Source organism: Schistocerca cancellata, chromosome 8 (genome assembly GCF_023864275.1).
Source record: "Schistocerca cancellata isolate TAMUIC-IGC-003103 chromosome 8, iqSchCanc2.1, whole genome shotgun sequence".
Taxonomy (NCBI): domain Eukaryota; kingdom Metazoa; phylum Arthropoda; class Insecta; order Orthoptera; family Acrididae; genus Schistocerca; species Schistocerca cancellata.
In genome coordinates this window covers 126,171,987-126,195,889 of record NC_064633.1, presented here as the reverse complement: position 1 = coordinate 126,195,889, position 23,903 = coordinate 126,171,987, and the positions used below count along the sequence as shown (strand labels likewise).

At 40.2% G+C, this 23,903-nt stretch overlaps 1 protein-coding gene across 1 annotated transcript in view; it reads right to left on the bottom strand.

The window, feature by feature from the left end:
* Window positions 1–9,032: 9,032 nt before the first annotated feature.
* The window catches only part of LOC126094693 (putative beta-carotene-binding protein), a 113,634-nt gene continuing 98,763 nt past the window's right edge, over window positions 9,033–23,903 (bottom strand). Inside the window, exons 4-6 of the mRNA XM_049909218.1 lie at window positions 21,754–21,890; window positions 14,100–14,252; window positions 9,033–10,444 (exon numbers count right to left, since the gene is read on the bottom strand). Coding sequence (XP_049765175.1) covers window positions 10,242–10,444; window positions 14,100–14,252; window positions 21,754–21,890 — 493 coding nt within the window. The 3' untranslated portion in view covers window positions 9,033–10,241. The remainder of the gene's footprint in view (window positions 10,445–14,099; window positions 14,253–21,753; window positions 21,891–23,903) is intronic.

The window sequence follows — 23,903 nt, the reverse complement described above, 5'->3', positions numbered from 1 at the left end:
AATTGTGATAAGAAGTGCTGAACAAGTTCTGCAATAGCCTGGAAATGTGTATCACTCCTTGTATCACACAGTCCTTAAAATCGTACTTTCATCTCTCCTTCATATACACAGTGCAGGACAGTAGAGAACTGCGTTGTTTTCCGCATCTGATGGCCACAAAATGAACATTTACAACTTCCCTCTTTAAGCTAATGAAACAGTCGAACCTATGACTTGTATTAGATCATTGTGAATTCGATCAGAAATTCCTTGAAACAAAGTAGAAGTTTCTATGTGCTCCCGCAAACGAGGATCATACTCCGCAGTTTGCTTCAAAAATTCCACAAAAATTCCTTGATTACCATTATTTGTTGTTTCATCCTGTAATCGAAAGGACAACGCTACTTTTTCCGGAAAACTCACTGCATTAATAAGCCTTTTGAGGATGTCCCTCATCTGCCTTACCATTGGATTGTGTAGAGATATTTCATTTTTAAACTAGTCATCAAACACAGTTTTTATTGCGTAATCCCCAAATGTAGCTATAGCTACAGATGATCGTAGATGGTTAACAGACATCGCGTGCTCTTTATCGACTTCACAGAATTTCAAAAATGCGTTTAGCCAGTTTTGGTCCAACTAGTATTTCTGTCCTTTCCAAACAACAGACAATAGCAACAAAAAACCACACTTAAGTCACCGTTACCGGCTAACCAGCCGCATTTGGCATAAAATTTAATATTACACTGAAAATGTCTAGCGAATTTATTTGTCTTTTGAAACGCGTTCGGTAGCTCTGCTGTTGGCCGTCCATTTTCAATTATTTCCTTCTTTTCTGAGAAATAATGTGCACAAAACGGTTTAGGAAAAAGCTGTTTTCTAATGCTTGAACACATAGTTCTATATTATACTAGCGACTGGCTTCACACGGCTAGCGTTAAGTATTTACGGTAAGACGACTTGTGTGACGTAGCGTATTTTATCTGTTGTCCACTCCATAGAATTATGGATAAATTTCAAAGAACAACATTAAGTAACTGAATATCATCACCTTCGTATAACTTATGCGATGTTAAGAGATGCATGGGACGAAAGTTGTCTGGAGACAGGGATGTTAAGTATTCCACATTGAATTCCCTCTTGATGTGACATCTAATGACTATGATGGGAGCACACGGAGTGTGTCTTTCATTGTTGGAAAAAGCCAAAAGTCACTAGGAGCCAGGTCAGGTGAGTAGGGAGCATGAGGAATCACTTCGAAGTTGTTATCACGAAGAAACTGTTGCGTAACGTCAGCTCGATGTGCGGGTGCGTTGTCTTCGTGAAACAGCACACGCGCAGCCCTTCCCGGACGTTTTTGTTGCAGTGCAGGAAGGAATTTGTTCTTCAAAACATTTTCGTAGGATGCACCTGTTACCGTAGTGCCCTTTGGAACGCAATGGCTAAGGATTACGCCCTCGCTGTCCCAGAACATGGACACCATCATTTTTTCAGCACTGGCGGTTACCGAAATTTTTTTGGTGGCGGTGAATCTGTGTGCTTCCATTGAGCTGACTGGCGCTTTGTTTCGGGATTGAAAAATGGCATCCACGTCTCATCCATTGTCACAACCGACGAAAAGAAAGTCCCATTCGTGCTGTCGTTGCGCGTCAACATTGCTCGGCAACATGCCACACAGGCAGCCATGTGGTCGTCCGTCAGCATTCGTGGCACCCACGTGGATGACACGCATTTTCAGGTCGTCATGCAGGATTGTGTGCACAGAACCCACAGAAATGCCAACTCTGGAGGCGATCTGTTCAACAGTCATTCGGCGATCCCCCAAAACAATTCTCTCCACTTTCTCGATCATGTCGTCAGACCGGCTTGTGCGAGCGCGAGGTTGTTTCGATTTGTTGTCACACAATGTTCTGCCTTCATTAAAATGTCGCACCCACGAACGCACTTTCGACACATCCATAACTCCATCACCACATATCTCCTTCAACTGTCGATGAATTTCAATTGGTTTCACACCATGCAAATTCAGAAAACGAATGATTGCAAGCTGTTCAAGTAAGGAAAACGTCGCCATTTTAAGTATTTAAAACAGGTCTCATTCTCGCCGCTGGCGGTAAAATTCCATCTGCCGTACGGTGCTGCCATCTCTGGGACATATTGACAATGAACGCGGCCTCATTTTAAAACAATGCGCATGTTTCTTTCTAGTCCGGAGAAAAAGAATTGGAGGCCTTAGAACTTGAATGCACCTCGTACACACAGCGGGTTAAATGTTGCTTTAGCAATTAACGACAATGACAGAGGATGACTGTTATGTGTAGAGTTGTACTCTACCGAAACAATGGATCAAGCAGTTTTCTCACAGTACGGAAATGACGTAAAAATCGTATAATTACCGGTAGTATTTGTAGAACTGGTTTATACAAACGCGTGAGAGATAAACTGGTAGCCTACGCCTTCTCTTGTTTGTTGTTTGTTTGATTGTTTGTTTTACACATAATTAGAACTGCACGTCGTTCAGTATTAGTCCATTGCGTACTTTATATCCTTACAAAATATAAAAAGCATTTTATAAGTAATAAAAATTTGTTGATCCCATAACTTCTGCGCTTATGAAACCAAATCAATTACTTTTGAAACAAGTGCAGTTTACAGGCACAAACGTACAGAAATCTGTGTAAGTGTTTCTATTATTTTGTACCCAATAAAACTTCGTTCATCAAGATGGAAAGCAGGAGTTTCCTGTTATTGTTGGTAACTGCGAATGTTGTTTGTGAATAACAGAAACATGTTTAGTACAATCTCCTCAAAGTATTAAATAGGTATATGATATGTTTTTGTTTTGTGGTTCTCTTTAATTTTACCTTTCTTCAAGGAAGTCCCGATTTCTAGCGCTATATGATAAAACGATATTTTTTTACGTTCCAAAAGAACATTTTTTCTTAAAAAATCTTGAATCAAACATCAACGATTTTGCTATGGATGCTGTTTATTTTTTAGCAACTGACAGAAAGCTGCGGAACAAAAGTGTTCCATAGGTTAGGCGGTCCTTTATAAAGGGCAGAAAACAAAAAACATCGCAGTTGAATGTCGGCATGCGATTCCTCATTCAGATTCAAGACAGAAGTTTATCTAGCAAAATCAAATAGGGGGCATTCTAAATAATGTGTGAAAACAAGGAGCTGGAAAAACTGTTACGACGTGCAGCGCTTCGAAATGTACACTGGAACGTGAATCACTCTGAAGTACCGTACCAGCCGTCGTAGCCCACGGAATAGACTGCTGTGACATCCAACCCACGTGCACGATGATGGTATTGTTCGAATCCTCGTCAGGTCCCTTTCTTTATTGTTTAGACGTCCTTTCCCTAGTTTTCGTCGTTGAAAGCCCGACTCCATTTTGTCACGTGACAACAGCCTGTCGCATAACACTGGAACCCATTAAAATACATGCGTGTGTCTGCTAAACTCGCAATACAGAACCATAACTGGTCCTGTCACGTTCACGCAGGGCGGCTTCTCGATGGAGTACACAAACGATGAATACGTCGATAAGCTTTGATATTGGACGCATCCAATTGCCAAGCTGCTGCTACTGTTCATGCATATTCCTCACGGAGTCTTCCTAAAGGTACTTTCCCTATAAGAATGTTTTTCTTTGCCTGGAGCAACGCCTTCGGGAAACCGGGTATCTTCATCCACAAGTAATGGAAAGAAGTCGTCCAAGGACAAGATGTACTCCACAAACCCAGGACGCGATTCTTCAAACCGTCCACCAGTCACCTATGCAATGTGCCTGTGATACTGCAAGGCCGTTCCAGATGTCTCAAAGACTGGTTGTTGGAGTGCTGCATGATGAAGAACTTCATCCATATCATTTACACGTTAACTCAACACCAGTGGCCAGAACATCGGAACCATTATTGGTCCGAACAAGACCCACATGTCAACCATGAACGTGTTTTCAGGCACGCTTTGCCATAAACCTGTGGGCTGGAATCGTAGGAGGAGCGGTTTTGGGCCCTTACCTATTGGGGCTGGGCAAGTTTAATGCGCTCCTGTCGTACATTTCTTTGCAGATCTTTGCATGACGCATTAGAAAACGTCCCACTTCGTGTTCGTTACAGCTATGTTTTCAGCACGAACGTGCACCGTCACACTCCGGAATGAATGTGTTTAACTATTTAACGAAGCGTTTCCAGGGAAACGTGTTGTTCGTGGAGGACCAGTGTCCTGGCCTCCACGTTTGTCGGACCTTAATCCATTAGGTTTTTATTTTTGGGGACACTTATAGGAACAAGTTTGTGCTACACCTCCTCTGGATGAAACGACCTAACAGCTCGCGTATATGTCGCTTCTGCAACGATTGGTGCAGCTGTGTGGCATAGGGTCCAGCGAAGTACGATCCACGGATGGCGAAGTGTTCGTAAATGCAAGGTGGTCGCTTTGAACATCTCCTATAAAGTTATCGTTGCTCATCTGTGTACATAACGGCTATGTGAAGATAAGCCTGGATGTGAAACGTACAGAATGGAATTATTGTGTGTAGCATAACGTGCAATCTAGTGTAGCCTACTTACCGCGTTTTTTGTACCTCACTGGAAACAGATGATGTTACTGTATTCACTATTATTTACTATCGGGTTGATTTCTTCATTTGTGTCATGGACGAAACAAAATGGTCATTTACGTCTGCAAGAAGTTTATTTAAAGTCTTAATGTTTAAATGAAGATAGCAGTACCAGAAAGAAATGCACAAAATACCGCACTTAAATTAGATATATCCTGATGCTTTAAGTGAAAAAAAAGTTAGGCGCGAATGTGACTCGAACATTGGCGTGTCTGCATATCCATTCCACACGGCATTGCCTCATTGTCTAGTCTCGGTGAACTTAATGGGACAGCTCCGGCACAGTGTAGATTTCATACTACCTCTTCTTGGCCACACTGCATACAGTTGCAACAGTGGCAAACACTTGTTTTTGAAATTGCATTTCTATTAAACCTTTTAGGTATGTATGTCTCAGAGGAGACTACGTCGAGAAGTAGAGTGAGTTGTTTACAAAACAAACATTTTTCCTGCTTTTTTACCAGACCTCAGCGCGGCCCCTCCCGCCGGAGGTTTGAGTCCTCCCTCGGGCGTGGGTGTCTGTGTCTGTATTGTTCTTAGCATAAGTTAGTTTCAGTTAGTTCAAATAGTGTATAAGTCTAGGGACCGATGACCTATGCAGTTTGGTCCCTTAGGAATCCACACACATTTGAACGTTTGAATCAGACCTTAGACCATCCTTATAACTGTGTGTGTGTGTGTGTGTGTGTGTGTGTGTGTGTGTGTGTGTGTGTGTGGTGATTCAGAAACCTGAGTATAGTACCAGCAAGCAAGAATATATGTCAACAATTCTGTCGTCTTCACCTTAATGTTTTACGGTGAGGAACTTGGAAAATTTTATTCAAAGATAATAATTAAATGACCTAAATATTTTCTTCTCTAACATTTCTGACCGTCTCTTTCCGAATCGCTCGTGACAACCTGCTTGAGCACAAATTTTAAGCCGGCCAGAGTGGACGAGCAATTCTAGGCGCTACAGTCTGGAACCGCTCGACCGCTACGGTCGCAGGTTCGAATCCTGCTTCGGGCATGGATGTGTGTGATGTCCCTAGGATAGTTAGGTTTAAGGAGTTCTAAGTTCTAGGGGACTGATGACCTCAGAAGTTAAGTCCCATAGTGCTCAGAGCCATTTGAACCATTTTTGAACAAATTTTAACTAGCACAATGTTATTGCAATACTTATGGTGTGTATGTTGCTAATGTTAATAACAACAAACCAAAGAGTTCTATAGGTTACTCGGTTACTCATTACTGGTTACTACAGGGAAGAGACTGGAACAGAGTACAGTGGAGTTCGTTGTAAATATTGTGTTGGTGTTTAATACACTGAAGTAATCACGCACAGGTTCGGCCATATGGTCCATTCTGTTCACAGCTATAAGATCTTTTGCACTCTTTATTTGGATTCTGAATGCTGTGGTGCTCTGTTTCAATCTGCAAGTGCTGAAAGCAAAATTCTGGCGTTACTTAACTAATGCTAGGTGCTTCAGAAGACACAAGATGCCTGTGTTTATGTGATAGCAGTGCGTTTGCCTGCTTCACACAATGCCGAAAAAATAAGTTTGGATTGTTGATTCCGTGCAGTTATATTCACACAGGTTACAACTACATCAAGCAGAAATAAAGAAACGAATTTTTTCTGTGTGTGAATGTATATGCCGCATTTAATAAAGATTTTGTAAGAAAATATTTGTTTTTGTATTCCCCACCCTGCCAAAAATTGCTAAACAAGACTCCTATTTTTGGTGATTCGTATGTATTTAAAGTGTTTAGTTTCCTGAGTCCGGAAACTAATCGAAACTAGGTAGCTGAAAGTACAGTAGACCCTTTTTCTGACCTATATGACGATGGCACTGTGATAGTAGTCACACACACACACACACGTGTGTGTTTTGCATGAGAGATGCCTATGTTACACCAATGTGGTGAACGTTTGTAACACATGTCTGTCGCCATTAGTTTGGAAACCTTTGAGCAATAATTAATTTGTTGTAACGAATACCTGACTACTCCAGGAATTGTTGATCTCAGCAAAATATAGGTAGCACATTTACCTCAACAATGTCGATGTTGGATCTCCCCTCATAACCTTGACATGTGTCGACAGTGACTATGAGGCGTGCAATTGTGTCAGCAGTAATATGACACCAGTGTGTCAGCACTGATAAGAAAGTACTAATGCGAAAGTCTGCAAAATTATTGACAGAACATACATTAATGGATGTGGAAAATAATTGATTTAAGCGGCTCTTATGTCTTGAGCGAAGCATTGTACATACAGCAAAAATTTATCATTGTTACCACTGCATACATCTGTTGGTGATAGGACGAAACTTCTGGTACAAAGAACTAACAATGCACGTTTTCTGTAGTGCAACATTTGTTAGTGACAGCGAGCAATCAGGATACAAAACAGGTGTCGATTGTATTTTGCGTGTTCTCAGGGTTTGCATAATAGTATTAAAAGAAAACTCATATTTGACAACTGTGTATCACTAATTTGTTAGTTACATTTTATAAGCAAATACTAATTTTTAATTATTTACAGAGAGTATATTTTATAAACTTTTCAATAATCCAACATGATGGTATGTACCTTCAAATGAAATTTGCCGATGTTACTACTGAGACAGTCCATAAACGATTTTTAGAAGGCACAAATATTTTACACTTATCAGCCAAAACATTATGACCACTGCCGACCGCGACGTTGGTTAAAGCTTGATGGCGTTTCGGTCATGTCACACTGTAACGAAAGGACGTATGTGGAACAGACGTGGACGCGAGACCACCCTATCGAAGATGGGCTATAAACGTAGGAGTCTATTGAGATAAGCCACTCTAACAAAGTGCACATTCTTATTACGCAAAGTCTGTGAACGAGTATCACGAAAACGGTGAAGCTGGTCGAATTGTCACGTGCTACTGTCGTGAGCACCTTCGGAAAGAAATAGAAGGACAGTGAAACGAGTACTAGGGGCCAAATGGTTGGACGTCCACGATTCTTCACAGAACGTGGAATTCTGGGGTTTGCCTGCTTTAGAAAGCAGCATAGATGGTTATCTGTGGAATCTCTGCCATAGTTCGTCATACATTACACAATTCAGATACTTTGACCTATATTTTTTTAAATATTTCAGGTACTTTTGAGGATCAGCTATTTAGCCAAAATGCCCACTGCCTTCCTACGTATGGTTGCTGGACGGATGGCAGCCATGAAGGTGGATGTAATTCCTCATACGTTTTGTCAGTACTCTAAGAATAAACGTTTCGTAATATTTTGTTTTATTATTCCCATCACATTGTCACAACAAATCTACACGTTCATCAGGACAAATTTAAGGTAAGTATCTCCATGAGAATTGCGGATATGTGTATTTATTAACGGCTGCTGTGTTAAATGCCAGAGAAAATATGGTATATCTCAGTGGTTAGCACTATTTTTATTGTATGCTCGTAAAATTAGAAATTCGTTCTGCAAATGAAGCCTAGATCATGGCTAAAGTATCGCTTATAAGCTACCATCTTGGATTCACCTAAATTACTTTAAGAAATGTTGATGGTGTTAGGACAGCAACCAGCCACAAATTTACTGTTAAGTAAATTTGTGGCTGGTTGCTGTCCTAAGACCATCAACATTTGTCTTCAAAAACAGCCACGGTCTCCAACATGTCATCATATGACAAAATTGCATACTTTAAGAAAACTGTTCAAATTTTGAGAACAATGATTTGAAGTGCATTTCGCCCAAACATGAGTTCTGTCTCCTACTCAACCTATCAAACCAAATGACCTATGCCTGTTATTAGCTATACTCTTTACAAGGCTTCATATGATGTTCTGATACTTCTTAAATTGCTAACGGTATTTCAAAGGAAAGTAATTTTGAGCTACGAGCGTGGAACAGGTTATGAGGCGTATTGAGCTAGTTGCTGACGCTTGTCTCTATCATGACACCTGTGTTACTACAACGGAGCGACAAAAGCAAATTTAACAGATCTACACGTGTTGGGATCAGTAAGCCGTAAATATTTCTCCTATCACGATTTTTAACAGTGTCTTTAAAGAGAACATCATCACTGGGTGTCAGCACAACCTTCTAATAAGATATTTCAACAATGTTCAGCCGATTCAAATCGCTATTGCTAGCTGTTGCTGGCTCTTTGTCGCCGATAAATACTTCAGAGGTATCATTCCGACGTCTAGAAGACAGAAACGGGAAAAAGAGCCTATTCCTGGTTCTATTCGCAATAACTTACATGGGACTGAAATACATGAGAATAATTAAGATGAGTTATCTAGACAGTTCTTGTTGCTATTAAACTTCATTCATTTGTTGCTTCAGTAAGACTTGCATATTATATCAAGCTCTAACTTCATAGTTTTATATTAAACAGATGATATCATTTGAAAGAAAAGTCTTATACTTTTTATGTGAGGAAAATTTATTATGAAAAACGAGGAACTTGACAGAAAAAACATTCTTTCTACTGGCAGAAATATTTTAGGGGCATTATAACAGTTTTCGACACATATAAACTGAGGAAGAAAAAACTTAAAAAAATATCATTACTCAATCCAAATCGACATACTTAGTATAAGAAAATTTATTATTCACAGTTACTGTACAGTCCTCATTGTCACGGACTTTCTTGAGAAGCTTAAAATAATACACGCAAAAAAATACACTCTGTAGTTCACCAGCAACCACGAAACCTTTATATTTTTGAAAAGAGAGAATTAATACAATACCTCTAAGTATAATTGCATTACACTAGGTTTCAGTTAGTAATTGATGGAGAAACCGACCATTAGGAAACATCATAAATGTGTAAGCTGCAGAAAGTTAAGTTACTTAAAAGTGTATCATATAGCGTTCTCTTTCCAATTTTCATCACGCGAATTTTTTTAATCTCGTGTGCTCTACAAAACATATAGTACAAGGCTATAGCTGGGATCACAAAGTAGTGAAGCCAAACCAATGAATAAACAAAATGAATCAATGGGATATCCCAACAATGGGTAAAATTTCCTTACAAGTTCTAAGACTTCTGCACAATTTTAATGAAAACAGTCAGAGTGGAAGGGAAGGCTGAAGGTTTCCCTATTTCTTATCATTCTAGGTGTGTCGTTAAATTTTAGGACCCATCGAAATCACCAGCGCCAGAGATGGAATAGGAACTGAATCACAGAAGTGTGAGGAAGAATTAGCCTGGCCATGTTACTGTCCCATCCCGTCATTTGCCTAATGTGATTCAGGAAGACCACGCAAAATCCAAATCAGGATGATAAGTCGAAGGTTTTGAGATCATTACGAGAAGATGAATGTCTTAATTACAACCTTACATCACTCACCTGTTCACTGTTCATTGTATGTAAATGCTCCAGTTGCTGGTACGGAGGAAAGAAGCCTAGAAGTAGGCAAATTTTCACCTTGGAACTGTAGGGAGCTCACAATATTATTTAACTACGTGCTTGTTGTGTAAATGTGGGCTTCTTCAAAGATACGAATCTCACACACACACTGTTGTATTAATATTAAATTGTTAGGCTATTATATCCACTGAATTGTTAGTGTGGAGCTGGTTATTTTAATTTGTTAACAGGAGGAACGTGCCCTGTAAACTATAAAGCGTTCTATATCAGCAGGAAAATCAAAAATTGTGTGGGAAAACCGCTCTGTAGAAACCTCTGTAAGCGGGCGTCTTTGGAAACAGCTCGTCGTAGGGTACAGTATCGAAGACGGCTTGTGCATAATGGCGGAACACTTCGGCCAGCCACTTTTCCAGCGTCGGCTTCAAATTCGGTTCCACTACGTTCGCTGCAACGTTGTTGATGAACATATTACCAGCGAACACTGTAAACAGAAAAACTACAGTCTTAAACAGATCAACTGAGACAAAGTGATTGTGAGGTTATTGCCTTACAAGCTGTGGTCCGACCAGAACTTTTACTGTTGAAATGTGCAACCCAGTTATTAAGAATTAAGGAACTGAACAGCTTTTACTGTCATTGAGGCTGTGGTCATTACAGATGGAGCAGTTTCTCAATTGCAGAAGTATAGGAATATAACCATCCATCGGTTCTTCAACTAAACAATTCCTAGATTCGCATGAACAGTTTTAGCTAGACCTTAGGCCACGAAAGTTGGTGTTTTTTATAGAAAAAGAGACGTTTTTTATTACAGTCTATATATCTCAAGTTCCTCTAATTCTTCTTTCAGTCTTGCCAGATTAAAACTACTGATATAAGTCGTAGGAAGAATACATAGTCTGTTGAAGTGTTTATGAAAGACAAAACAAATACCTTAGGAGGTTGAAAAGTAGCTTTCCACTTGAGGTTTTTTGACAAGTCACTTACGTATGACACTAGGTGATACACGTGGAGTACATGCATAACTTTGCATTACATTAAAACAAAATGATATTCCCAATTCCTCCACGAATTTAATACACTGACGGAAAAAATCGCAGCACCAAAAATTGTTTAAGGTACTCTGATGAAATTTCGGGAATAAATTTGTGTAGGTAACATATTTAACTGATAGACATCGCAAGACGACAGGTTAACCGGAATAGCAAAGAGTTGGAAACGTGGAAACGTGTCAAAATTTCGTTGCCTATGCCGAGAGAAAGAGGCAGTAGTTTAGCCAAGAGGTAGGAGGATTGCACATATATCGGAGTGTGTCGTGACACAGGGGCAATGGCCTGGTTACACACAACAGGCGAGAGAGAATTTCTTAGCATGCGGGTTTGTGTTAGACGGAGACTTTCGTAGAGTGCAAGACAGAGGTATAGCGTCAGCTGTACTGCATTTCACAGCTTGGCGTAAGTCTGCCGTAACAACACGTAACTCTGTCGCAACAACACCTAAGGGGCGAGTACGACAGATGAATCAGCAGTATAAGTGGAATGAATGCATGACGTCAGGACGTCGCTCGTGCTTCCTTTAAATACGCCAACATTGATAGCAACAAGGCACTCACAGTTAGACTTGCAGTTAGATGTATACTGGGTCGCTGCGTAGCGCTCAGCTCGGTGCTTGACATGTTAATCTTTATTAAGGAGATGTTGCAGTAAGGGTGGCCCATCCAGCAGCAGACGTGAGGGGACAGTACCAGCTCTGGTCCTCTTGCTGTCGCTGTCAATCATCAACCCAGGATTAGCAGACATCGCGGCAGACTCGCTCGCCGCCAATGCTGACCACATCAGTGAGCCGTCGTCGAAATCGTGTGGGGCCTAGGCCCTGTGCATCCGCCGTCACAACCGGGTGAGCCGACAACGCTGGGGGACTGCAGCCTGTTCCGCCCGTCCACTGCGGAAGTGCCGCCAGGAGGAGCAGGGAGGAAGACGGGATGGGATACACTCTCCACTACGAGAACGCCTCTCGTGCCGACAGCACCAGGACTCCAACCCGGAGCCTCCTACGCACAGCGGCTTGCTGTCTGCAGCCGAGCCGGCCGGCCAGCCGGGCGCCACCAGCCACGCGCGGCCGAAGTACGAAGTAAGGACATTACTTCACTACGTCACAGCGCGCGGCGCTGCGCTGGCAAGACTGTGCGGCCCGAAGCTGGTGTCATCGCTACGAGTCAGCGAGGACTCGGGGAAGGTCATTGATATCACCAAGCTCAGCCAGCCTGTACTACGCGATCCACATTGTACTCGGCGGGAATAAAGGTGTTATGAATTAATAATGTTTCTTTGGCGTTTCTGACGCGTCCACAGTCATTTCCTAGCGTCCTGACAACTGGTGAGGTCACCGCTCGGCCATCTAGTCCACCGTAGGCGACCAGGACCACGGGGGTACCTACACGAGGAAGCCATTGCAAATGTGAAATGCTGATACGTTAATAACACATGTAACCATGTGAACGTTGAATACAAGCATGCAAACGTGCATGTATTGTATTGTACAGGTGCCGCACGTCCGTTTTTGGGGTGGAGTTCCATGCCTGTTGCACTTGGTCTCTCAGTACCCGGATGGTTAACGCTATTTGTGAATGACGGGAGTTATCATCTGATGACATCCCATATGTGCTCGACTGGAGACAGATCTGGTGATCGAGCAGGCCAAGTCAACATGTCGACAATTACAGAGTGTGCTGGGTTACAACAGCGACATGTGGACGAGTGTTATCCTGTCAGAAGACACCCCCTATAATGCTGCTCAATAATGGCCTGATTACAATACAATGTTGCAATTTGGGTAAGTAGGATAACCACCAGATCACTACTATTGTCATACGAAATCGCATCCCAGACCATAACTCCAGTGCATCTATCAAGCAGACAGGTTGGTTGTATGCCCTCAATTGGCCTCACATGATCAACACGACCATCAGAGAACACAACAGAACTCTACCCTGCCTTCAAATGGTCTCTCGCCTGACATCACTGAAGTTGCAAAGGGTGATGGTTTGGGGTCAGTGGTATTCCCGCTATAGGATATCTGGCCCGGGACTGTCCTTAAGTAACCGATTTGTAACAGTGCTTTGTGTCAATTGGGTGCCAACTGCTGCTGAAACGTCTGCTGTAGATGCAGTACGATGCGCAAGAGCCATACGCTCAACACCATGGTCCTCCCTCTTCGTAGTGCCACGTGGCTCTCCAGAGTTTGATCTTCTTACAATCTCGTGACCACCCAAGACAGCTATCGTGCATAGTGGTTACTTTCCTGCCAGATCTTTCTACAATATCGCACTGGGCACATCATACGTTTCGTGTAGTAACACGACCTCGCTCAAACTCAGTGGGATGTTGATAATGGCGTCTTTGTCATCTTAAAGGTATTCTTGACTAGCATCAACACGCCACGTCCAGTTCCAAAGATAACTCACGTTCACAACCGTTGCAGAGTGTATTTAAAGCAAAACCTGATGTTCATCTTCATAGTGGCGTTATTAGCGCCACTCTGATGCGACTGGCACGAAATCTGAGCAGACATCCTCTCTCAGATGTAGCAACTTTCGATTATGTTTCTCATCTTCTTCTTGGTGCTGCAATTTTTTACGACAGTGTATTGGTGTACTCTGTTCTACCTAAGACTAAAGTGAGTGTTTCTGAAAGAATGCGTTAGTTTCTTAGAATTATGGCTGATGCTGCGACCATATGAACGCAAGTGGATATAATCAATGAAAAAATACTAACTGCTCTTCTAAGGTAAGATAGATGAGAATTTACAGTTTACGAAACCATCAACAGTATATTTTCTTACTACTATCAAGACTTTGCGAATGGATATGGAAGTAACTGTATACAAAGATGCACACTACAGTCTAATTCCAAAAAGCATTCTGTTAACAGCGTGAACGGAACGAGTTGCTCCGTAAAAGTGAGAGACCAATGGTGAAGATTTCTGGCATAGTCTTTTTTCGTGTAATTAAACAAGTCGTTAGGCCTTGACATCTTCTGCGAAATTGAATTCTGACTTCTCTCTGTTAGAAAGATGTTATGAAAATGTGAGATAAAATGCTTTGATGTATATTGTTTATAGATTTTTATTCAGTAACGTACCTAGAGGCTGGTAGTCCCCAAAGAGACCAGTGAGCTCATACTGAGACCTGCCTAAGGCCAATGCGACTTGGACAGTGTCTAGCTTCAGATATGACCATCCTCCCTGGCCGCTCTCAAGGTGTCCAGAATACGTGACGTCCACGGCGCCACCACCTGAAATGCAATATGTATGTACTTCTCTTTTAATGTACGTTTTTTTATAGCCACTCATCCGAACATGAAAATGACGTTTTGATAAAGGGACGTTGTGTTTTTTCTTCTGATCGTACCTGCAAATAAAAATGATTTCTTGGTACCGGTAATACAGCATTTGAAACAATAATGTAGCCTAGCAAGTAAGATATTAGTGCCAACATAACTGCTGCTCTGCTTTTTATAAATAGCAGATGAGGAAGAGGAATAACAACATAATAACATGGTTTTCAACATGCATTCACCAATTTTTTTTAATTGATTTTCTCTATCGAATCTTAAATATTTTCACAGTTGTGCCAAAGACTTATGAACGTCTGATTTTCAGTTTGTGACAGTCACGTGTCACTTATCACTTAGGTAATCTCTCCTCAGCAAAGTGCTTCACACGTCGTTAGACATTAAATTTCCTTCATCTTGTAACTTTAATTTTGTGTTTGTTAACTTTTTCTCTGATATGTCTCTTCGTTCCACACTTTCCCCTTCTTTCAAGATTCTTTATTTTCACACTAATGCGATAGTTAATGTCCCGCATAATACATCGTGCTCTCAACTGTCCATTTTAATAGAACAATTTATTGGATTACCTTACTGAGGGTACTGCATCACTCAGTGAGCGTTCGTTCAACAACTATCTGTTTGCGAACTAGTGATAGTTATTCACAATGTGCTCACAAGGGAACATTAAAGGTAATAACTAGGGCCATCCTTTACATCTACATCCACACTTATTCTCCGCAAGCCACCGAGAGGGGCGTCGGGTAGAATACCCTGTACCACAATTAGTCATTTCCTTTCGTGTTCAACCCGAAAAATAGAGCGAAGGAAACACGACTATCTGTATGCCTCCATACGAACTCTAATCTCTCTGATCTTATCTTCTTGGTTATTACGTAAAGTGTACGTTGGTGGCAGTAGAATAGTTCTGCAGTCAGCCTCAGTTGCCAAGTGTCTAGATTTTATCAATAGGGAAGGAACGTCGCTTCCCTCCAGAGATTCTCATTTGAGTTTCTGAAGCACCTCCGTAATACTTGCGTGTTCTTAAAATCTACCGGTTACAAATCTAGCAGCTAGCTCTGCATTGCTTCAATGTCTTTCCTTAATCCGATCTTGTGCGGATCCTGAACACTCGAACAGTACTCAGCAATAGGTCGCACTAGTGACCTATATGTGGTCTCTTTTACACATAAACCACACTTTCCTAAAACTCCCCCAATAAAACTAAGTCGATCACGCGCCTTCCCTACCACAATCTTTACACGTTTTTTCTTTTTGTTGTGGTCTTCAGTCCTGAGACTGGTTTGATGTAGTTCTCCATGCTACTCTATCCTGTGCAAGCTTCTTCATCTCCCAGTACCTACTGCAACCTACGTCCTTCTGAATTTGCTTAGTGTATTCATCTCTTGGTCGCCCTCTATGATTTTTACCCTCCACACTGCCCTCAATGCTAAATTTGTGACCCCTTGATGCCTCAGAACTGGTCCCTTCTTCTTGTCAAGTTGTGCCACAAACTCCTCTTCTCCCCAATTCTATTCAATACCTCCTCATTAGTTATGTTGTCTACCCATCTAATCTTCAGCATTCTTCTGTAGCACCACATTTCGAAAGCTTCTATTCTCTTCTTGTCCACACTATTTATCATCCATGTTTCACCTCCATACATGGCTACACTCATACAAATACTTTCAGAAACGACTTCCTGACACTTAAATCTATACTCGATGTTAACAAATTTCTCTTCTTCAGAAACGTTTTTCTTGCCATTCCCAGTCTACATTTTATATCCTCTCTACTTTGACCATCATCAGTTATTTTGCTCCCCAAATAGAAAACTCCTTTACTACTTTAAGTGTCTCATTTCCTAATCTAATTCCCTCAGCATCACCAGACTTAATTCGACTACATTCCATTATCCTCGTTTTGCTTTTGTTGATGTTTATCTTATATCCTCCTTTCAAGACACTATCCATTCCATTCAACTGCTCTTCCAAGTCCTTTGCTGTCTGACAGAATTACAATGTCATCGGCGAACCTCAAAGTTTTATTTCATCTCCATGGATTTTAATACCTACTCCGAATTTTTCTTTTGTTTCCTTCACTGCTTGCTTAATATACAAATTGAATAACATCGGGGAGAGACTACAACCCTGTCTCACTCCCTTCCCAACCGCTGCTTCCCTTTCATGTCCCCCGACTCTTATAACTGCCATCCGCTTTCTGTACAAATTGTAAATAGCCTTTCGCTCCCTGTATTTTACCCCTGCCACCTTTAGAATTTGAAAGAGAGTATTCCAATCAACATTGTCAAAAGCTTTCTCTAAGTCTACAAATGATAGAAACGTAGGTTTGCCTTTCCTTATTCTTTCTTCTAAGATAAGTCTTAAGGTCAGTATTGCCTCACGTGTTCCAATGTTTCTACGGAATCCAAACTGATCTTCCCCAAGGTTGGCTTCTACTAGTTTTTCCATTCGTCTGTAAAGAATTCGCGTTAGTATTTTGCAGCTGTGGCTTATTAAACTGATTGTTCGGTAATTTTCACATCTGTCAACACCTGCTTTCTTTGGGATTGGAATTATTATATTCTTCTTGAAGTCTGAGGGTATTTCGCCTGTCTCATATATCTTGCTCACCAGATGGTAGAGTTTTGTTAGGACTGGCTCTCCCAAGGCCGTCAGTAGTTCTAATGGAATGTTGTCTACTCCCAGGGCCTTGTTTCCACTCAGGTCTTTCAGTGATCTGTCCAACTTCACGCCGTATTGTATCTTCCATTTCGTCTTCATCTACATTCTCCTCCATTTCCAGAATATTGTCCTCAAGTACGTCGCCCTTGTATAGACCCTCTATGTACTCCTTCCACCTTTCTGCTTTCCCTTCTTTGCTTAGAACTGGGTTTCCATCTGAGCTCTTGATATTCATGCAAGTGGTTCTCTTTTCTCCAAAGGTCTCTTTAATTTTCTTGTAGGCAGTATCTATCTTACCCCTAGTGAGATAAGCCTCTACATTCCTTTTTGCCTGCTTCATTTACTGCATTTTTATATTTCCTCCATTCATCAATTAAATTCAATATTTCTTCTGTTACCCAAGGATTTCTACTAGCCCTCGTCTTTTTACCTACTTGATCCTCTGCTGCCTTCACTGCTTCATCCCTTAGAGCTACCCATTCTTCTTCTACTGTATTTCTTTCCCCCATTTGTGACAATTGTTCCCTTATGCTCTCCCTGAAACTCTGTACAACCTCTGGTTCTTTCAGTTTATCCAGGTCCCATCTCCTTTTTGCAGTTTCTTCAGTTTTAATATTTACATGCCTGTTGCAGTTCATATCACTTTGCAATGTTACGCCTAGACATTTAGTCGATTTGACTTTGTCAAGCCGCACACTACTAATGCTGCTCTCGAGCATTATTAGTAGGTTTTCTCTACTCATCGGCATTAACTTATATTTTTCTACATTTAGAGCTAGCTGCCATACATCACGTCATCTAGAAACTTCGTCTAAGTCACCTTGTATTCTCTTAAAGTCCCTCAACGACGAAACCTTCCCATACATCTTAGCATCATCAGTAAACAGCCCCAGACTGCTGCTTACCCCGTCCGCCAGACCATTTTTGTATACAGAAAACTGGTTCACTGCTTTAGGTGTGCTACTCCATTTACGTGTGCTACTCCGTTCTTCATTACGTTGATCACCCTTATTCTTAGACACTGCAATTCATTTTTACTTTATGAACGACAAAGAGCGCCGACCATCGACTCCCTTAGAGTATCAATGATTGGTACAAACGACCAGAAAGTCTGTTGTGTGTATTCGTTCGGCAGTGGCAGGCCACAATAACGAAACATTTCAAATGATCACGGTTCTAGGCGCTTCAGTCTGGAACCGCGCAACCGCTACAGTCCCAGGTTCGAATCCTGCCTCGGGTATGGATGTGTGTGACGTTCTTAGGTTAGTTAGGTTTAAGTAGTTCCAAGTTCTAGGGGACTGGTGACCTCAGATGTTAAGTCCCATAGTGCTCAGAACCATTTGAACCATTTTTTTTCAAATTATTAACTTTCTCGTAGACCCTGTACTCCCAAAATAACAGGCATTTTCAACTTTTCTCTGACCTCCAGCATCTTCCCAACGTCCTGGAAGCATGTTCTCATAAACCCGTTACCCAAGAAGGGACCTACCAAAGTTCCTTCCGACTACAGGTCCATTTGCATTCTACCAACAATACCCAAGGCTTTAGAACATAGAGTCCACGAACAGTTTACCAGTTGTCTAACATCAAATAACCTTTTAGATAAATACCAGCTGGGTTTCAGGCAAAATTGCAGCACGACGACCCCTCTTGTAAAAGTCACTGATGAACTGAAACAAGCTATGGACAAAGAGAGACGACCATTATGTGCTTCTGGATTTCAGAAAAACTTTCAAAGCAGTTAATTTGACATTCAACTTGCTAAATTTAACCTTCAAAATTTTCTACACGTGCTGTATAATCGTTCCACTCATACCTTACATCTTGCCAACAATATGTAATGACTCGAATTAAGAGGTCACAATGGAGGAATGTAGAATCTGTGCTCCCACAGGTATCAGTATAGGGCCCATTGATTTCTCATTCTATATTGATGTGTCAACTGTTCTCTCCCACTGCAAATATCATCTACACTCCAATGACCCTCAGTTATATCTAAGTACAAGTCCAACAAACGTACACAGTCATCTGCCTGTAAATACTGATCTACTTGCCATATCTGAGGGGGCACATCACATAGGTTTGAAAATCAACCAATGTAAAATGTAAGCAATCTTAGTCCTTCACCACAGAATTATTACCACGCAGTTCACCGAATTTTTCCGTCCATAATACTTAACGGCATAGATATAATCTTTTCTTTTTCCCAAAAGAACTTGGGGTCAATTCAGCATCATCACTTAGACAGGACTGAAAACACAGCTGCAGACTCTAAGATGGTGGCAGCGTAGCTTCATTCACTACAGAAATAGACAAAAGTATTTCCTTTCAAGCTTCAAAGGAAGCTCGTAGAGCCACTAATACTCCCCACACTTGATGCTGCTCTCCAAGGACTTTTGTACGAAAGCTCACACACGTTAGAATTGGAGACGAAAACTTGTGAGCGATGCATTTGCGATATGTGATATTTAGACATATCACTTCTGCCTATGGACAATTATCATGGTTACGTGCCCATAAGCGCAGAGACGATCACACTCCACACTGATCAGCCAGAACATTTTGACCACTGACCTACTACCGATATAAACCCGTCCACGCGATAGTAGCCCCATCTGGTGAGGAATGACTCCTAGTCAGACACACTTACGGTGCATCTATCAGTGAGCTTGCTACCCATGTGAAGAATGGGGAATGAACGCGATCTACCTGAGTTTCACCAAAGGGAGATTGTGATGGCCTGGAGGCTCGGCACGACTGCACGACTTGTCCGGTGTTAGAGGAATGCTGTGGTGAGTGTCTTCAAAACCAATGTGAAACCAATTCCACACAAAGTGGGGTTGGCGGTTACCCCTCGTTACAGATGCCGGACATCATAGAGGGGGCTGGTGGGTAAAACAGAACAGGCGGCCAACCGTGGCAGAGCTAACATCACACCATGGGTCAATGACACATACCTTTGCCAATGTTAAGACCATGATGTCAGCAACTATTACTGAAATGGACACTTGACCATCGGCACTAGACGTTGGTGTAGTGGCAGATTGTTACATGGTCTGATGAATCCATCACATTGTTCATTGTGTGGATTGGAGGTCGCGAATCTATTGTCTTCCAGGGTAACAACTCTTTGACACAGAGACAAGCTGCTGGAGGCTCCATGTTTTCCAACAGCACTGGCATTTTTCAACAAGGTAATGTGCCTCCAACTTGCCGGAAATGAAACTGATCGTAAACATCTGCGATGTGATAGAACGTGGAGCAGGAGTTCATCATCCCTTCCCCAGAATTTATAAGAATTAGGTGATTTCTGTGTGCAGATGTGGTGCCAACTCCCTCCAGCGACCTACAAAGGCTTCAATGCTTCCATGCTACGATGTGTCGCCATTTTCATCCGTGCCAAAGTTAGACATACTCGCTCTTAGCTAGGAGGTCATAGTGTTCTCTCTGATCAGTGTATGTCCACTCTTTCGTCTTCTCTATCATTGCACTCCCTTTCATTTAACTCCAGCTTTTACATTGGTAGTCGGCCGGTGTGGCCGACCGGTTCTAGGCGCTTCAGTCTGGAACCGCGTGACCGCTACGTTAGCAGGTTCGAATCCTGCCTCGGGCATGGGTGTGTGTGATGTGCTTAGGTTAGTTAGGTTTAAGTAGTTCTAAGTTCTAGGGGACTGATGACCTCAGAAGTTAAGTCCCATGGTGCTCAGAGCCATTTGAACCATTTTTTACATTGGTATCTGAACATTACAACTGAAGTATGGTTCTCACCAAAGTAAAATCCTCTCTGTATTATCACATAACACTGCCATGTTCTCTCCATTCATTTCCTGTATTAGGAACCCGAGCTATGAACAACATCCCTTAAAAAAGCAGAGAAATTACATTCCTTCCAAACTTCAAAAATGCAGTTGATGCCCCACCTTCTGTTAGCCTGCAGCTAACTCATGTCAGTCTTCTCTCTGTTCAACTTTTTGTCGCCCTTGTTGGCAAAGTCCTTTACTTAAATTCTGTTCTTTCCTAATGGTAACTGTCCCTGTCATTTCAATCTACTCTTCTTTCTTTATCACTTCTGCTTCCACAATACTCAAAATGTATTCAAATGTGCTATATTAATCTATATTAATCTATATTATTCTTAATGCCCTATACTATTGCTATAAAAAGTGATTTATTGTTTTCATTATTATTATTATTATTATTATTATTATTATTATTTTTCCTGTGAATGTTTTGTCGTATCTTTGGTATGTGTTGCCATCGTCAGATGTAAAAGGTTGCCTCAAGGGCCTAACCTGGTCCATCTAAGTTCTGAATAAATAAATGATGTATTTCATCTTCTCTGTATCAGACCTCTTTCTGTTAAAAATTAACTGTCTTATTACAATTCTATATTTGTCAAATGCAGTACTTACAGAAAATAGTTGTATCTATGATTATAATTATGGTAAAGAACAGCATAAAACTCTACCAGTACTTGCTCCATAAAGTATAACTAAACATAACAGCACCCCAGATTCAAACAATCTACTGCATCAGATACTCCAGAAAACACAACATGAATTGTAACACTAACTCTGACACAGAAACTGGCTCTCACAGTTTGTCTAATTAATGATGGAGCCATTTCTGGTAGCAAACATGAAAAATTTGAGAGAGTTTCTGCATCCCTGTCATCATTCTTTTTACTCCTGCCTCTCGGATTTAGATTAAATATGCTACTATACTTCCAGAATATTCCGTTTTTCTATCATGAGAAGATATTTTTGCATGGAAATACTTACCCATCACACTCTTGAAGATTCCAGTGCCCTCCAAAGGTATGCCAAGTACATGGGCGGCCAAAGTGTATGCACCTTCTAACGTGTAAATGCCATCACTGTGAGCGACAATGCGGATACGTTTGCTAAAGGAATCCACCCTGGAAAAGAAAACAGAATGTAGTGATATGAGCGATCAAGAAAAAAGAGAGAGTGGAGGCGAAGTGACTAGCGACATACAGGGTAAGCCAAGACGAAAGGTACATGCTTTGAGGGGAGATAGTAAGGGGAGATTATATTTGTGATTCTGAACAAAACACTTCATCTAGACCTATGCCCCATCCCAAATAGTTTCTGAGATCTAACACATTTAATTCACATTGGTAGAAGATAAATATAGGTCCTGGCTCAGTTTTTGTAAGTTAGCTAACTCACTCATTCACTAACTCAACACAACTTACACTTGTCTTCTGCTGCAGTTGAATATTTTAGGTCAAACTCACTTATTTTCATTAAAAAACTTATATTTTATAATAAGTTACTTAGAAAATTGAAAAGGTAGCAATCTTTTATCACATTCACTTTTTATAAAAAAATATTTTTTCTCACAAAAGATGAATGTAAGAAAATAAATTTAACATATTTTTGTGGAAGATGCATGTAAGAAGAAAAAAATTTATTCGTTCTTACAATGAACAATTGATATTAAAATTTTACTGGCTAATAGTTCAATGTATTTCATTGTAAGAGATGTATGCTACAAAATAAGTAACAACTGTTCTATCCCTTACCCAGCCATAAGATTTTCATCAAATGTCGATTGTACATGTCTTTTTAGTGTTTATTTCCCTACAATTCTACCACATTCACATGTGACCTTAATTTTCTGCTAATAAGATACACGTTCATTACATATATTAGATATCCATTTTACAATACGCATCTTTATGAAATTCTTCAATGTTCTTTCTAACCATGCAATTACTACACTGCTTTAGCTCTCTGGTAGTGTCCATTTGAAGATTACAAAATTCCATAGGTTAAAAATAAAATTTAAAAAATAACTCATGAACTACACTCCAGACCATAGAATTTATTATTTATATTTTTAACTTTCTTCATTCCTTTATATTTCAGTTTCATACGTCCATCAACTAATCGAAAATTAATTAATTAAATTAATAAATTTAATTTATTAATTAATAATTTAGAATATCTGTCTCATAAAATAATTTTAAATTTATTATTAAGATCCATATAAATCTTTTCTCCATATCTGGTATTTAAATGTTCACATACAGTAAAATTTGATAAAACATTTGTCGCTAACTTAATTATTTCCTTAATCTGCTTTGAGACACTAGCATTACTGAGCTTCTTGATTAGAGTCCCCATTTATATAGACAAATTTTTATTAGATTTTTTACAATCATAATGTAAATATGGTAATGTACCTAACTCATTTTCCAAAACCTCCCTTTTGTCATCATGTGGAAATAATTGTGACTGTATTGATAACACTACTCCATATTTTCTTTATATTTTGGTTTTATCATTCTATAGTGAAAATTAGGCATCAGTTCATTAGATAAATCAAATATACTCATTCCAATGTCGATTGGTTCTTTGGATCTAATTTTTGTTTTATTCTTAGCAATAGCAACTAGATTTTTGTTAAATAGCTCTTACTTTAAATTTTGTTTTAGCTATAAGTTTGTCTCACTCTTTTCTGCCTAAAACTAATTTTATAACCAACCTATTTCCCATATTATCAATTGTCTTACCAAATATTGAATAATTTATCAGTTTATAGAAATCATTTTCAAAATAATTTTTGGCTTTAGTTCTCACTCCTGTGTTTATATACTTCTTGAACCAATCTGATTGTTTAAATTTTAAAACTCTGTGTATTTTTGTTATTTTCATTCCCAATGATGGACACTCTGTGCAATTTCTATAGTTAACTAAATAATTAAATTTGTGTTCTAAAGTAGTTATTAAATTTTCTTTCTTTAGTTCCTGGCACAATTTTATTTTTAGGACCAATGGTACATCTTCATGTAAATCATGTAATTCTTTTGTATATTCTAAATCTACTTCAGATATATATCCAGTTTTTACAGTATCTGATACTTCATTTATTTTTGTACAGTCAAAGGTATTTAGTTCATCTG